Here is a 15,083-nt window from a genome sequence, read left to right as displayed (position 1 = left end):
GAACTTGCTATATTCTGCCCTGAAACAACGGCAAAAAGTACTGTTAGACTGAGGAACAAGTGATTCTTCAGAGCCAATATTTCATGAACCATCAGAAATGACAGCGAAGAATCTCTGCTTTCCAGTGGTGTAATTATTTGTTTTTATATCTCAGAGTTCATGGGAGCTCATGCCGCTGATAACTGGCTCTCTGCACATCACCCTCTAGTCTCAATTCTTCTAAGTACCAAATCAGACAGATAGTAACCACTGGAGCTAGAAACCAGTATGTTACACATTTTTGAAAGAGTTTGCAATTTCAGCTTTCAAATTATATAAAAGATTATTCTTGAACAATTTGATTATGAGCTATTAATCATGCCAAAATTAGAAGGCAATGGGGAAAGCAAGATGATAACCAGAATGATAAGAAATTGGTCCTTAATAATTACAATGCATGTCAGATCTTTGGAAGACCAGTAAAAATGCTTTCAGGCCAAGTAAAACTTTCTGATGACCAGTGATCAGAAAAAGAAAGTGTTCTGATCGCTAAACAAGGAGCGAAAACTACCTTTCTATTCTTCCACAGATGGTTGTGGGTGGGGTGAGATGGATGTTATACCTTTTCTGTGGATTAATAGGATTTCAGTTTCCACTGCTGTCAATCTAACATTTGACTAGCACTAAAAATCACTTAAAAAAAAACTAGTAAAGCCAAGGAAAAATAAAAAACAAAAAGTTTTCTATTGTACTATGATTGTTTGATGTTGAGATTCTGGAAGGAATAATAATAAAACATTCAGTTTTGAAAATGTATCCATCTTTATATGCTTACATTGCGAATATAAGTGATGCCAAGTTCAAATAATATACCAATGTCTGGAGATGAAGAATTGGACCTGATAAAACAGTCACCATCAAGCAGGCTGGGTAAAATGCCTGTTACCTAATAAATTAAAACAAAAATAAGGTGTGAGTGTAGATCTTCAAGATTCCAATTTTTAAAAACCTCTGAACACATTGATTCTAGGATCTTCTGTAAAAGACTCAATCTCATTATTCATCACTATCTTTTAACTAAAAAGATTGAATTTAAGGCAAAAAATACTATTCTCATTCTGTTTTTCCATAAAATGCTGCTAATCTGTAAAAGTAACTCCTTTAGTAATGATCGGCTCTCAAAGCATTTTACAAATAAGAGATGATTTTGCCCTCCAGAGAAACACAGCCACCGCTGGAGTTAACATACAGCAGTTCTTTGATAGCGTACAGTGATCCTACACAACATCAGTTTAAGGCAGGTTATCAGTCATAAGCTGTGATAACGAAAATACAAAGGAAGTTTATTCACAGCAGCACTCTCCTCCTTTCCATTGCTAATAACACATTCTAGTGTTCAAGTTTATACTGATTCCAAGCACAGAGTGCCACCTGCTGAATAACTAACACCCGTTCCTCACAGCATTTCCTTGGTACACACACAACTTTATTTGGCAGGATTCGATTTAAAAATTGACAGATGTTGTCAAATGTCGATTTCAACGTCACACTGAAATCAACAACAAAAAATTATCCATGGGCAACAGACAGCACAAGTACATCCTCCCCCGCGCACCTTGTGCCTACAAGCATGGCATGTCACCGGCCCTACAGCAGCACAGAGAGCTCTTGGCTGCCCTGCTGTCACGTGACTGCAGAGCTGCATGGCTACAGAGCTGGTGACAATGGAGCCCTGCAGATGCAAGGTGTGGGGAAGGCTATGGTCTTGGCCTGGCCAGAGCAGAGACCCCTGGCCAGCCCCAGGAGGAGAAGGACAAGCCCTCAGCCATGGGGGAGGCCATCTGCTGCTGAATGGCTCCTCCCAAACCCCAACGCTATCCTCCATTAATTTCCCACAACTGTAAAAGTAAAAATAATTAAGAATTGAAAAAAAAAAATCAATATTGTTGAAACCGAAAAAAAAAAGGAATTCTGCCAAGCCTACACCTAACCCAGTCCTGATTAGCTAATAAAACCTTATCAGTTCCCCTCTGAGGCGGTGCAGCTGTGGGCCTTACAACATTTATCGTATCTTAGCTATACGGTACTTGTGACCTTAGGCATGTCACTTCATCTGTGTGCATCAGTCTTTCCATAGGTAAAGCAGGAATTATAATGCATGCCCACTTTTGTAGAGGTTTTGAGATCTATGGGTGGAGACTGCCAGGTATTATCATCAACATCAAACTGACCCAAACTGAAAATGTATTGGTTAGATCTGTTGGCCGAGAGAAATTGCAACAATCTTGACTTAAGTGAGCCAACAGCGATGCTGTGTTAGGGCCCAATCCTGCAAACACTACCAAGCATTGTGCTTGATCACCATGAAGTCACTGGGATTACTGGGTACTAAGTACTATACTTGATAGCAAGCGTTTGCAAGATATGGCCCTTCATTCAGACCTAATGCTTTTGAGGGCTAAATGCCTCAGGCACAGTACAGATTAGTCCCATTTTTACCTTTCTAATATATGAAGAAAATGTAAGAAGACTAAAAGTGAGATGAACCTATTGGCTGACAACATCTGAGTATGCTGTATTACAACTAGCAGACACACACACATACTGGCCAAGTCCACTTGCTAGGCTATATACCTACCCGTGGAGAGAAGGTCCATGTTTTGGGATTTTTAGGTTGCCATGTAGCTCTAACTGTATGAATGTTACTCAGTACCTAAAATGAGAGAGGAAATTATGGTGGGGAAAATATTAAAAACTAGTTTTCTGGAAAATTATGTAGCTCTAAGAAAACACGGGATCATGCAAGGCTAGTCCAGCACTCAGCACTGCAATGCAGGATCAGACCATGTCTGTCCTTCACCCTTCTTAGCTAGGACGTGTTAAGAACACTGCAGAGGAATCACACTCCCTGAAAGAAGAATCATCAAGCACAGCACAGCCTCTCTAGCAATGCTTCTAGCAACTTAGCAGCAGCTGCAGAAGGTGCAATGCGACACTCCCTCGGTCGTGAACATAGCTGATTTGATGTAGGGGTGAAAATAGTGGGGTGAAATGAATGAGGAAGAGTCCTCTGAACTCTGAGGAGTCCACAGAGGTTGGTGGCAGATTATAAAAAGTTTTCAGAATTTTGAAACTCTGGATTATAAGATTTTTATTCAGCTGGATTTAAGAAACTAATGTTGTGTCTATAATTTATACAATGGTATAAGTATACTTGGTGCTTTTTAGACAAATAATCAAATATGTATTGAGAATTTATTTACTAAAATAACGTGAGTTTACAGAAAGCTCTTTTTTAAAAAAAAAGTCTCTGAAATTAGCCCAGTTATAGTAAATTTATATATTTCATTTTCATATTACTTTTTCAAAGGTGTGTAAACTGCAATTAAGATGAAAGTACAATTGTACTCCAAAAAGTGACTGTAAAAAATAACACGTACTCAGCAGATCTGTTTCTTGTGTGTAAAAAGCATCACAAATGGGTTAAATGAAATTGGTAAAATTTTCAAAAGAACCTAGATGACTTAGACATTAAGTCCCATTTTCAAAAGTGACGGAGGCACTTACAAGTCCAAGTCCCATTGCCTTTCAATGAGACTTGGGCTTCTAAATGTTTCAGTCACTTTTAAAAATGGAACTTAACCTCCTCCATCACTTAGGCACTTTTGAAAATTTTACCCATAAGAAGAGGCAGCCCAAATGTGATCATTTTAAATCCATTCAAAAATCCCTTAAATACAGCATGTTTTAACTTCACTGTTTCGGGAACGTTACATTTTATTGCATCAGAGCAACTCACCCTGTTACCATCAAAAAGACAGAGTCGAACATGTCTACTGAGAACCTGTATGCTCACTCCTGGAAGAGGAATCATTTTACAACTCCATAAAGTTAAAATCAGTGATACTCGAGTTGGTCTTGGCTGAATCTGTGAAGCAGACAAAATAATAAAACAGAGAATTAAATCTACATGGTCCTCCTAAATATAGTATAATGATGTGTTTTATAGTGTGTGTGTGTGTGTTTAGGATTTGTGACAGGTGTCACAGTGCCATGGAGCCTGGATTACTCTATCCACAGAACAGGTATAGCACAAGGCCAACAGCAAAGCTTTTCTGCAATATCTCAACCCTTTTGTGAAGAGACCCCCTCTAGGGGACAACAGTCAGTCTCCATGCCATTCAGCTCTTGGCCATTCTGCTCAGACAACACGTGTGCTAATTAATGTTAAGTGTGATGGTGTTTTTATGAACACAGGTCCACCCGGGGCCTGGCTTGAGGCCAGCTCTATTTCACCTCCATCAAGTCATCAAAGTATTTTTATAAAAAGCTATCTAACAAGCCCTGGCAAAAAGCACTGTCAAGTTACAGTTAAGGTTGTACACAGGCCACTTATTTGCACAACACAAATTGTTTTTAATAATGACAAACATCTGAAGCTTATCTACCATGCCACAATGGGCAGGATACACCACCACCACCCACTCACCCTTCAGTTTTGTCCACAGAAACACACTCCAGATACAGGCCAAAGTTCAATACTCTTCCATGTCCATCTGGAACACGTACCAGGAGTCTGTGTCCTACAATGTACCCTCAGACAAGACACAGGGCTGAGAACATCCTGTCTATCCAATGTAAGCTGGAATGGTTGGTGCAGATCATCTCTTTGTCTTATGGCAATGACATTGTATTGTAATTTACATCCATAACGTGGAAGATGCAAGTTAATTTAATGTGTCAAACAGTAGGTTCTCCCACTGATAACAAGATAAGCAAAGACCCAGGAGGAAGTCTGGCATTTCAATTCTCTGAGCTACTCTCTTCTAAATGCCTGGCTTACACACATTTTTGCCACTACAATATTCAAATGATGTTGCAAAGTTATGTTAGAAAATGAACCAAAACCTCACAGTGAAAAACAACTACTTAACTGAACCAAGGGATTTCACAGTGTCAGACAAAAGTTTAAGATCTAACTAAAAGATTTGTACAGCTGTTTCACCTGGAAGACTGGAAAGCAACAGGTATGCTCAGCTGGAATTGGTCTTATCTAGGGTCTAACATCACATGTTTCTTTTGATGTTCTGGCTGTCAGCTAGTAGGATGAGATAATATCGACTGCCTGGAATGCCCTGGCGTGACATAGAAGAATGTTAACATTTATCTCACTTCAATATTTACTAATAACATGATATTTGTTTTCTGGGCTCTGGACCTCTTCATCTAAAGACTCTGGTCATCTATCCTAAAAGCGACAGCATTCAGAACTTTAATCAACAGAAATTACTTACAGTGTCTTTTTCGGGGTTCCACACTAGGTCTTTGAAAGCCAGTTGTGAAGGAGTCAATTCAGGCTGTATGAAGTAACTGGCTTGAAACTGATTCCCTAGAAAAACAATGTTTTAACATTTTATTATATTGTTTACACTCCCTCACCCATCTCTCCTAATGGCAGAGATTCAATTTAGTTAGAGATTTCATCATTACAGGGAAACATCCATCTATGGAACACAGTGTTTTCTACCCACACCATCTTATTTCTTAGGACAAAAGGAAATCAAAAAGTACAATTAATAAAAAACATTGCTATCAACATTCTTCAAGTGCCCTCTCGAACTTAAAGGAATTAAGTCCACAATTAAGCTATGGCTACAGAAATTGTGGCAGGGGAGGGGGGAAAAGGGTTTTTAGTATTCTTATTCCACACTGCCTACAGGAACTGCCTTGGAGATTTCTCCCCTTCCAGGGGTGAAATCATCAAGGTCACAGGGAGTTTTGCCATTAACTTCAATGGGGCCAGGATTTCACCCCAGATGAATAAAGAAAGAAACTAAGAAGACTCTTACACACTACTGAGTCATATACAACCAGTATGGGCAACCAATCATGAATAATTTAAAATGAAAAAGACTGTTCTTAACAGACTAGTAATTTGGATCAGAAACTCATCACAGATGATAATGAATCCTGTACTGCAATTACTGCAAGAGACTCTTACCTTCTTCTAAGAGTTGGGAGAGAGTTGATGGTCGGAATCCTGCAGGAACAGCTCCCATGGTTGCCAACACATCAATGGTATTATTCTGCTCAAAACATAAGGTTTTTTTTTTCTAAATTTGCTGCAATTTTCACTAACCACGAACTAGTTTATGTCCTTATCCTAACTTCCAATCCCAGGGCAGCCAAACACAAAGGAGAACACACAAACCTTGGGATTCAGTCACCTGTTCCCCTAAGTTATCTTAAGAGCTATTTTGGCCTCTCAGCACAAAACATCCTTAGACTGACCTCATGGATGACTACACACAACCTCCCATTTTGCTATACCACACTGACAGAACTTGCTTTGTCGAGAAATAGTGTAGCCATGGATTACACTGACATTACAACATTAAGGTAAAATCATAAGAAATATACCCACCTCTGTGATAGCTTTTCTAACAGCACTCCAGTGAGAATCTGTTCTGTAGGTAGGGTGGGAAATAAAAGGACACCATAAAGCAAAACAATAGGAATGTATTGCCAACATATGGATGCATAATGAACAATTACTAGATCTATAAAACACATGCATCTGTCGCTGAATGGTGAAAATCTAATACATCAGGTGGATGTGGCCATCAACAGGTGGCTGGGAAACACATTACTATTTTGCACTCTGTGGAGTGGTTTATGAAGCTAGGACAGCAGCCACTCTTTGGTTTTATGAGGCAAAAAAAAAAAAAAAAAACCCTAGTAAAGAAAGAAATGACTGGAAGTTGAAAGCAAAGTTCAAACTGGAAATCTACACAATAAATCCCGCTGCCCCTGTATTGAAAAAGCCATTGCTACAGACCAAGAGAAACGTAACTGACAAAGTATTGCATTTCAAATAATTTACCACCCACATTAAAAAAAATAAAGATGACAAGGAGGGGGTTACATTTCACTTCATTTTCTCCAATGCAATCTCATTTTACCTTTTTTTAATTTCGGTTTTATCTGCTGTTTCATCAACCACCTCTATGTCTTCCTCACTTTCCTCTTCACTTGGCTCTTGGCCAACTCCTTTATTGCATGCCTGTAATTCAGGGTTAAAGTTGTCAAGTGTTTTACCTACTTCATAGTTCAGACTTTAAAAACAGTATGAGCGCTCATCATGATGTCTCAAGCGCTTAGAAGAGGAGCTTAGCTGGTTATAATGGTCAGTGAACAAAATGACTGACATCTACAGGGTACCATGAGAATATGATGTTATCCTGGGTTCTGCAGCTAAAGTCAATAATTTTACATTTTTTATGGCAGCAAGTTTTCGCCTCTTAAAATAGTAAACAAGAGAGCTCATTTCCAGAGCAAGCCTCCTCAGAGAGGAAAATGCACCTGAACCTTGAAGTAAAAGTAACCATAGCTACTTGATGTGCTCTGTGATTTGGCCCTGCAAAGCTCTCTCACAAGAGAGAACCAGTGCAATGCAACAAGCTACAAAAGGTCAGACTTCAGGACAGGACTCAATCTACCCAAGTGGGTTATCTAAACGCAAATGTGTGCATCATGTTTTCTCATTAGACATTTACCCAATTTAAGTGCACAAATGCCATGTATGCACCTAAATAAGTCTCATGGGGCACAAAAACTTTGGCACAAAGTTAAGAGGAGCTTTTGAAAGTGTTCTTTAAGCTCAGAATATGAATTACTCTATAGCACTACTAGGTATTCACAGCTGCCCTTACATGTCAAAGCTCACGTTTCAAGGGTTCCGCTTTTGTTTACAAAAAATTAACAGCAATATAATTTATCCTTGTGAAGTGAGAAAAAATGCTTTGCTAACCATCTGTAGCTTTATACACTCTCACCCATCATATCTCTGATGTACAAATACAAAGGAAGAAGATGGAAGCATACTAACCATGAGATAGGTTTTAGGAACAAGGCCTCTCTCCCCTTTGGAATTTTTAGCCATCCACCAACCATCAGGCTTTTTGTCAAGTATGAGCAACACTTCACCTTTCTTCAGTAATGCGGGGCGGGCGGAGAGAGAGAAGAAAAGAGACAAATGCATTGATATTCAGATGTTTAAAAATTACTCATGGAACAACTGTCGGCCACATTCTGTCTTTTAGAATAAAATGCAACTGCCTTTTAATTGGTTCTTAAATCTAATATTTATCTAGGACTGGTTTACCCTGATGATTTCATATTCTGGTTTATCATGAATTCTTTGAAACAACTGCAGTTTTAGTGAACTAGTTTACTTTTTCCTGATATCCAATGGTGGTAAAAGCTCAACTTTATCTTTAAATAAGAAACAAAACTTAGAAGGCATTTCAGCAGAGTTACAGGCCAAGCATTCAGATATGCCTCCAAGGTTTCCTCTTGCTCAGCCGCTCTTGAAGGCACAGTAGATTTTGGGGAAATGTAAACAAAGATACACCTCTACCCCGATATAAGGCAACACGATATAACACGAATTTGGATATAACGGGGTAAAGAAGTGCTCCGGGTGAGCGGGGCTGCACACTCCGGTGGATCAAAGCAAGTTCGATTTAACGCGGTTTCACCTATAACGCGGTAAGATTTTTTGGGTCCCGAGGACGGCGTTATATTGGGGTAGAGGTATACTTAACCTTACAGATTCCAGCCACAAAGGCTCCTTTCAGAGCTCATCTATCAAATATGCTTCTGAATCAAAAGGAGTGGTTGCTAGATGGTTCTTCACACTCAAATGGCCAGAAACAAGAGACCAAGGCCCAAACACCCATGTGCCACATGGCAGCTCATAGCCCCACCATGCTAGTTCGTGCTTTGGCATTCTCCAGTTTGTTAAAGTGTTTTTAAAAGCACGGACTGATTTCACTGTTCAGTGTGCATCTGCAAGGAGTTTTCTTGACTGCTTTGCTTCAAACAGTAGCCTGAAAAAGCTTTATCACAACATTTCCAACCAGAAATTACTAACCATTTTTGAAGCGCACACACACACTGCTCTTTAACAAAGATAAGATACAGCCCAGCCCCAAATAGTTCACAATCTAAGATAGAACATCACATAATGGAGGTTTGGGTGAGTCCTTGTTCAGACCAGTGTAGAATGGATTCAATGAGAAAATGGATATTAAAGGAGTATGGAGGAATGCTCAGTGGATAAAAATAAGAGGCTACCCCAAGTTTAAGGGAACATGAAGGGCTCAATGGCAAGAGTGGGAAAAGGAAACAAAGGGAGCAACAAAGAAAGAGAATTAAGAGTGACATAGGAAGGGCTGAGATTTATGTAGAGATCTGAAGATGTGAATTTAATGTGGAAAAAAAAATAAGCAGCAAGTGCAGGGAACTGGATATGGTCAGAGCAGCTGGATACGAGGATTACTCCCGAAGCACTATTTTGTATAGACAGCATAGTCTGACAAGATGGCATGTCTAGAACGGTGGTTCTCAAACTTCTGTACTGGTGACCCCTTTCACACAGCAGGCCTCTGAGTGAGATTCCCCCTTATAAATTAAAAACACTTTTTAAATATTTAACACCATTATAAATGCTGGAGGCGAAGCAGGGCTTGGGGTGGAGGCTGACAGCTCGAGACCCCCCCACCAAATAACCTCACGACCCCCCGAGGGGTCACGACCCTGTTTGAGAACCCCTGGTCTAGAAGAAGAGATGGGCAATTGGAAAGGAGGGACTGGAGAGAGCAGTGGATTTGCATTCATTTTTTTAATCAGAGTTCTGAGCCGTCAATACACACAGTCATTTGATATTCAGAGGATGCAGTATGTGTTCAAACACATTTTATAATATTTTCAAAGATATATGTACCTTAAACGTGAGATCCCCTTCCTGCTGAGCAACAAAATCACCAACTGTGATACATTCTTTAATTGTTGGCTGATCTTCCAATTCATCATCATCATCCTCTTCTTCATCCTCCTCCTCTTCAGCATCTTCTTCCCCACTACTTTCTTCAACCTCATCCTCCTCTTCCTCATTTTCCTGTTCTGTTGGAGGACTATTTTGACATTTCCCATCTCTGCACAAGACAAACGATACCTTTACCACAATTTCTTATTTTAATGGATCATCTCCAGATTATTCTACAGAATATAAATGAGAATTACCTTCCTTGTCATTTAGCATTTCTGAAGTTACCTTGCAGCAGGGTTCTCATTCCTGGGTCTCAGCTTCCTAGCACAAGACGCAGAAATTCCCAAACTCTAAAGGTGTGCGGTGGTCCCTATGGCCAGGGGTTGCAGTCCAGAAGATAAACGCCCTTTCCCAACCCCTGATGGTTACATTCTATTTTGGACCTAACCACAACCCTTGGAATCTTCTAGTCAGATCCTTCTTGTCTGCAGTCAACAAAACTGCTCCCCACAGGAGCTGTGCATCTTCAGCCACCATTCTGGCTCTTCAGCCTGCACAGTGCCTACCTGCTGACGGTATTCTTTTATGTGCCTGGCCCCTTTTACGTTTTGGTTTATTTTTCTGACCCCACATTCTTGAGCCTCAATTTTCCCTGAGTGCAAAGAGGGCTCCAGCCTCCAGGGACCCCAGAGAAACCTCCTTCCCATGGCACAGCAACTTGTGCCTCCACTGGTGCCTCTTTGTTCTTGGTGCTAGAACGTTTGGGGCATAGAGAAGAAAGGTTTTCTCTGAGGAAATAGGTGAGCAGTGGCCCATGCTTCAATGTCTGGAAAGGACATACTATAAAAGACAAAAATGGAAAGGATATGAATGCTACAGTGACCACATTTCAGAACAGTTTATATGGAATTTTTTGGTATTTTATCTTCAGCTTCTCTCATACAAGAATGAGTCTGTTTCAGCTGTACAAATGAATATATTTTTATAAGCCACCTGTTTCCTACTATTTCTTAACAATAGGCGAATTAAAATGCATTTGCCTGTTTATACTACTTACACAGTGTAACCCTTGGTCACATTGTCCTGACTCAGGGCTGCAGCAAGTTTCTGGAGCTGCTGAGAGAGTTTTAACAGTTGTTTTTCTTCCTCCTCTTTTCTCTGATTATAATTCCCCACAGGTGCAGGCTCATCAGTCTAAGAAAGAAGAATACACCAAACTGTTGAAGAGTCAAATGAAGCTAAACTCTCAGCTAAATTGTGTTTGCTAATCATTTATGCCAGAATGCACAAATGGAGTTAGGCACCAAAATACTTGTTTTGGCACCACTGCAATGCACAACCACCGCCAAATCCTGCAGGTGCCTAAATTCACTCAGCACCTAAGTTTTTGCAGTAAAAGTTCCCTAGGTACCTACGTTTCCACCTCTGGGCTTGTGGAGTACTGCCTCCCTCTAAGCATCTGGGCACCTGTCTTCTGCCTGAGCAATTCACAAACCAGGGGACGATAAGTATGCAGTCACCTAAGTCATATGCAGGGCCTGATCCAGTAGGCGTGCCCAGAGGCCACGGACCGGATCAGGCCCTCCGGTGAGTTAACATAAAACAGCCAGAGGTGGGCAGCGGAGGGGGGTGGAGAAGGAGGAGTATTAGGATTAAACGCATTCAGGCCTTAGCGCTCTCAGCTACTTTTAACGTCTTGTTTGGTCAATATGTTCTAGCTTCTTGCCTTGAAATCATTTAAGTAACTAAGCACAGGGATGGCCATTTTCCCATTTAGATAATATCAGTCCTGAAATCTATTACTATACAGTTTCCTTAACATTTTTCTAGATCTTTCATCTAGCCAAGAGGGGGGTGAAAATCTATATTCTTATTCTTCTATTCCATGATTTTTTTCCTATTAAAAAACCCACTGGAATATTAAATAATGCTAAAAAACTCTTCAACCACAGAACTTTACATTATAAGGCATGCAGAAAAATATATCATTATTTAATATTAGACTAATCCCAAAGGACCTCAGTCAAGATCAGAGCCCCGAAAGACTAGCTGCTATACAAAAAGTTAGGGATGGTGCCTGTCCTGAAGAATTTACAATCTAAGAATATTACCATTCTCTGAACATTCTGTACAATTTATTTTGGGAAATTAGGAAATGCTTTAACCTCACAACTTACTTTTTTCAAGTTTTGAAGAACAGATGTATTTTCATCCACTGATTTCTTCAACTCCATACATCTATATTGAAAACAAATGACAAAGGTTGTACGATCTCTTCTGCTGTATAAATGACTAAAACTGTATACAATTTCTGAAACATGTAAGTTAGCCCCCGATCCTGAAAACACGTATGTACATATGTAACTTTACAAACATGAATAGTCCCACTGAAGTCAATAGGGCTACTCAAGTGCACATGTAAGTGTTTGCAAGACCATAGGCAAAGGAGCTTTTCACAGGTGCAAGGACCTGGATTCATCCAGGATCAGGACCGTAGATTTTAAGCACCTTAGAACAGGAACTTTGCCTTCTTAAATTCTCTGTCTGCATCTATGGTGCTATGTAAATAATAGCATAAGAAGAAACTAGTATTTGCCTCGTGGTAGGCTAAAGCCAACATCATCTGACACACAAGCAGAAAGAGATTACAACTTAAAAAAAAATTTTTTTTTTAAAGGAGAGCAAGCCACATGGCATCCATATGTCTTTTTCCCCCACAATGGAGCCACACATGGAGGTGCCTCAGAACTTTGGCTGGAATAATTTCCACAAGAACTGCATTATGACGAGAGGGAGAAATGATGGCTGGACTCAGCCCATGATATTGCAATACATGTGAAATTCATTTACTCAAGCTCTCTTTCCTATGAACAGAGCTACAGTTTTGTGCTGCTTTTTCTCCGAGCAAAGTGGTCAATCCACTGCACAGAAGATATACTATGCCTGCCAGGGCTAACCACCACAAATAGAACACTATCATACTATCAATTTCAAACTTGTTGTTTTCTCTTGCACAGTATAAACCTGTGAAAAAGACATCAGTTTAGCACATCAAAATAAAAGTGTTTAAAGGGGTCTCATTGTATTATTAAAAATATTTTGATTCTGTCCTGAGCAAATGTACTCATTTAACAAATATTTTATCTCATATATTTTACTGAAGGGTGCACTGGAAGTGTAGGCCCCAATTCTGCACTGTGTAGCACACAAGCCAACTATTTGCACCTGCATTGAACCCTGCTGACTCCCATGGGGCTCATGCAGGTGCAGCAATCTGCCTGGGCCCCACACAACAAGATTGGGGCCTTGCTCTGTTAAATAATAAGGAATAACCTTATGCTTGAGCTACAGCCTTTACAGCAGAAATTCTATCCAGCAATTATCACATTCTCTGAACATAAAAAAATATTTTTAAAGTTAAGTAGCATAAGACCTTTTTGAGACCTGTTCATTTCTAAAAGGCTGATTTTGAATCTTCACTGCATATGTGAATAGTTCTCAATGACGCTTTCTGGTGCAGAGAGTTGAATAGGTTTCTTTCAAAATGACACAGTTTTAAAGAAAAAAAATGGTTCTGTGGATGTGTAGAAAAACTTTATAGTAAGTTTGAAGCTATATAATTGGCAGAATTGCACTGATGCAGAATGTGATCTGCACAGTACTGCAACTAGGTGGTTTACCAGCACACACAAGGTAAAAACGTCAAACCCAGCTGAACTATATCATACATAGGTGGATTCTCTTCTGTATTTATTTTTAACCGAAAATTAAATGTAAAAGGCTTCTAGTATAATATTAGTTCACACACAAGAAGTAAAATATTAAAAATCTAAGATTCATGGGGCAGCCTTAACTCACTCATACACATATAATATGCCATTTTTAAGTCCTTTATTATTTATGTAGTACTATAGGTGTCCACTAATAGTGCACACAGTTAAGTACTAATTAATCCACTGAATCCCTGATCCTGCAAATACTTCTGCATCTGTATGTGCTTCATTTTGCTCAAAGTAGTCCTATTGATTTCAGTGGGACTACCCACTGTAGTAAAGTTAAGCACATGTGTAACAGTTTGCAGGACAGGACCTAAATGCGTATAATATTTTTGTTTATGCATATGTGCAGTGTGCGAGAGTTAACATCAACCTCTCATATTTTACCCTTTCCAATCCATTGCCTGACTTGGGAGTCCAAAGCAAAGGAAAGGTACATAGGAAGGACAGTATATTATCCTCATTTTACGGGTGGGGAAAAGAGGAACAGAAAGGTGAAACAGCTTGACCAAGGCTGCATAGGAGGTCAGGGGCAGAACTGGGACTAAAACCCATGTCTCCTGGCTCCCAGCCCACTAGTCTACTCTGCCCCCAATAATTCATTTATATGGGCATCCCTCCACATCACTGAAGATGAATTTATCAGCGAAATTGATTAGGAAAATTTCTATCAAAACCAGCTGCAGTTATCACTCAGTGATAAATTGCTTAGTCATGAGATAGCTAATAGTACATCACACAAATGTTACCCCCTCAGCCTAGATTTCAGATATAGCAGTGCGCTTCGCCTCTATGCAGTGTGTACTGTTAGGGTTAATTACCTCTGAAAAAGGTACTTCCTTTTCGCAGGGTCTAGGGCCCCCCTCTCCTTGCTGTCAGCAAGCAATGCATCCACCTGCACGGTAAGAGTCCAGCCTTCAGAGATGGACAGCACTGGGCAGATAGGCTCAGTGGCTCGGATATCAAAGAACAGTTGTTCCCAACCCCCACCCACAACATCGGGGGCACCACTTACCCTACCCAGACTGGATCCCACCAACCCCACCAGGAGGGGGCACCGCTCCCCCTCCCCAAACTGAATTCCTCCCACCCACCTCTCCAGCAGGGGGCAGCGCCCCTCCTGCCCAGACTAGATCCCCCACCCAGCCAGCGGGGGCACCGTTCCCCCTGCGCAGAGTGGATCCCCCCCACCCCGTCGGCAGGGGGTGCCGCTCCCCCTCCCCAGACTGGATCCCCCACACCCCGCTGGCAGGGGGCACCGCTCCCCCTCCCTCTCCCCAGATGGGATCCCTCACACCCTGCCGGCAGGGGGCACCGCTCCCCCTCCCCAGACGGGATCCCTCACACCCTGCCAGCAGGGGGCGCCGCTCCCCCTGCCCAGACTGGATCCCCCTCCACACCCTGCCGGCAGGGGGCGCCGCTCCCCCCGCCCAGACTGGATCCCCCACACCCCGCCGGCAGGGTGTGCCGCTCCCCCCGCCCAGACTGGATCCCCC

General features: G+C 41.1%; 1 protein-coding gene across 2 annotated transcripts in view; it reads right to left on the bottom strand.

The window, feature by feature from the left end:
* Positions 1 to 15,083, bottom strand: part of NPHP1 (nephrocystin 1) — a 33,263-nt gene that overhangs the window by 17,752 nt on the left and 428 nt on the right. For both annotated transcript variants that reach the window (XM_034764019.1, XM_034764020.1), the window contains exons 2-13: positions 14,409 to 14,482; positions 11,989 to 12,049; positions 10,869 to 11,005; positions 9,767 to 9,977; positions 7,868 to 7,969; positions 6,942 to 7,042; positions 6,404 to 6,446; positions 5,981 to 6,065; positions 5,274 to 5,368; positions 3,779 to 3,907; positions 2,618 to 2,692; positions 815 to 925 (exon numbers count right to left, since the gene is read on the bottom strand). In XM_034764019.1, coding sequence (XP_034619910.1) covers positions 815 to 925; positions 2,618 to 2,692; positions 3,779 to 3,907; positions 5,274 to 5,368; positions 5,981 to 6,065; positions 6,404 to 6,446; positions 6,942 to 7,042; positions 7,868 to 7,969; positions 9,767 to 9,977; positions 10,869 to 11,005; positions 11,989 to 12,049; positions 14,409 to 14,482 — 1,224 coding nt within the window. The remainder of the gene's footprint in view (positions 1 to 814; positions 926 to 2,617; positions 2,693 to 3,778; positions 3,908 to 5,273; positions 5,369 to 5,980; positions 6,066 to 6,403; positions 6,447 to 6,941; positions 7,043 to 7,867; positions 7,970 to 9,766; positions 9,978 to 10,868; positions 11,006 to 11,988; positions 12,050 to 14,408; positions 14,483 to 15,083) is intronic.

Source organism: Trachemys scripta, chromosome 3 (assembly GCF_013100865.1).
Source record: "Trachemys scripta elegans isolate TJP31775 chromosome 3, CAS_Tse_1.0, whole genome shotgun sequence".
NCBI classification, from domain to species: domain Eukaryota; kingdom Metazoa; phylum Chordata; order Testudines; family Emydidae; genus Trachemys; species Trachemys scripta.
This window is presented reverse-complemented; position numbering and strand designations above follow the sequence as displayed.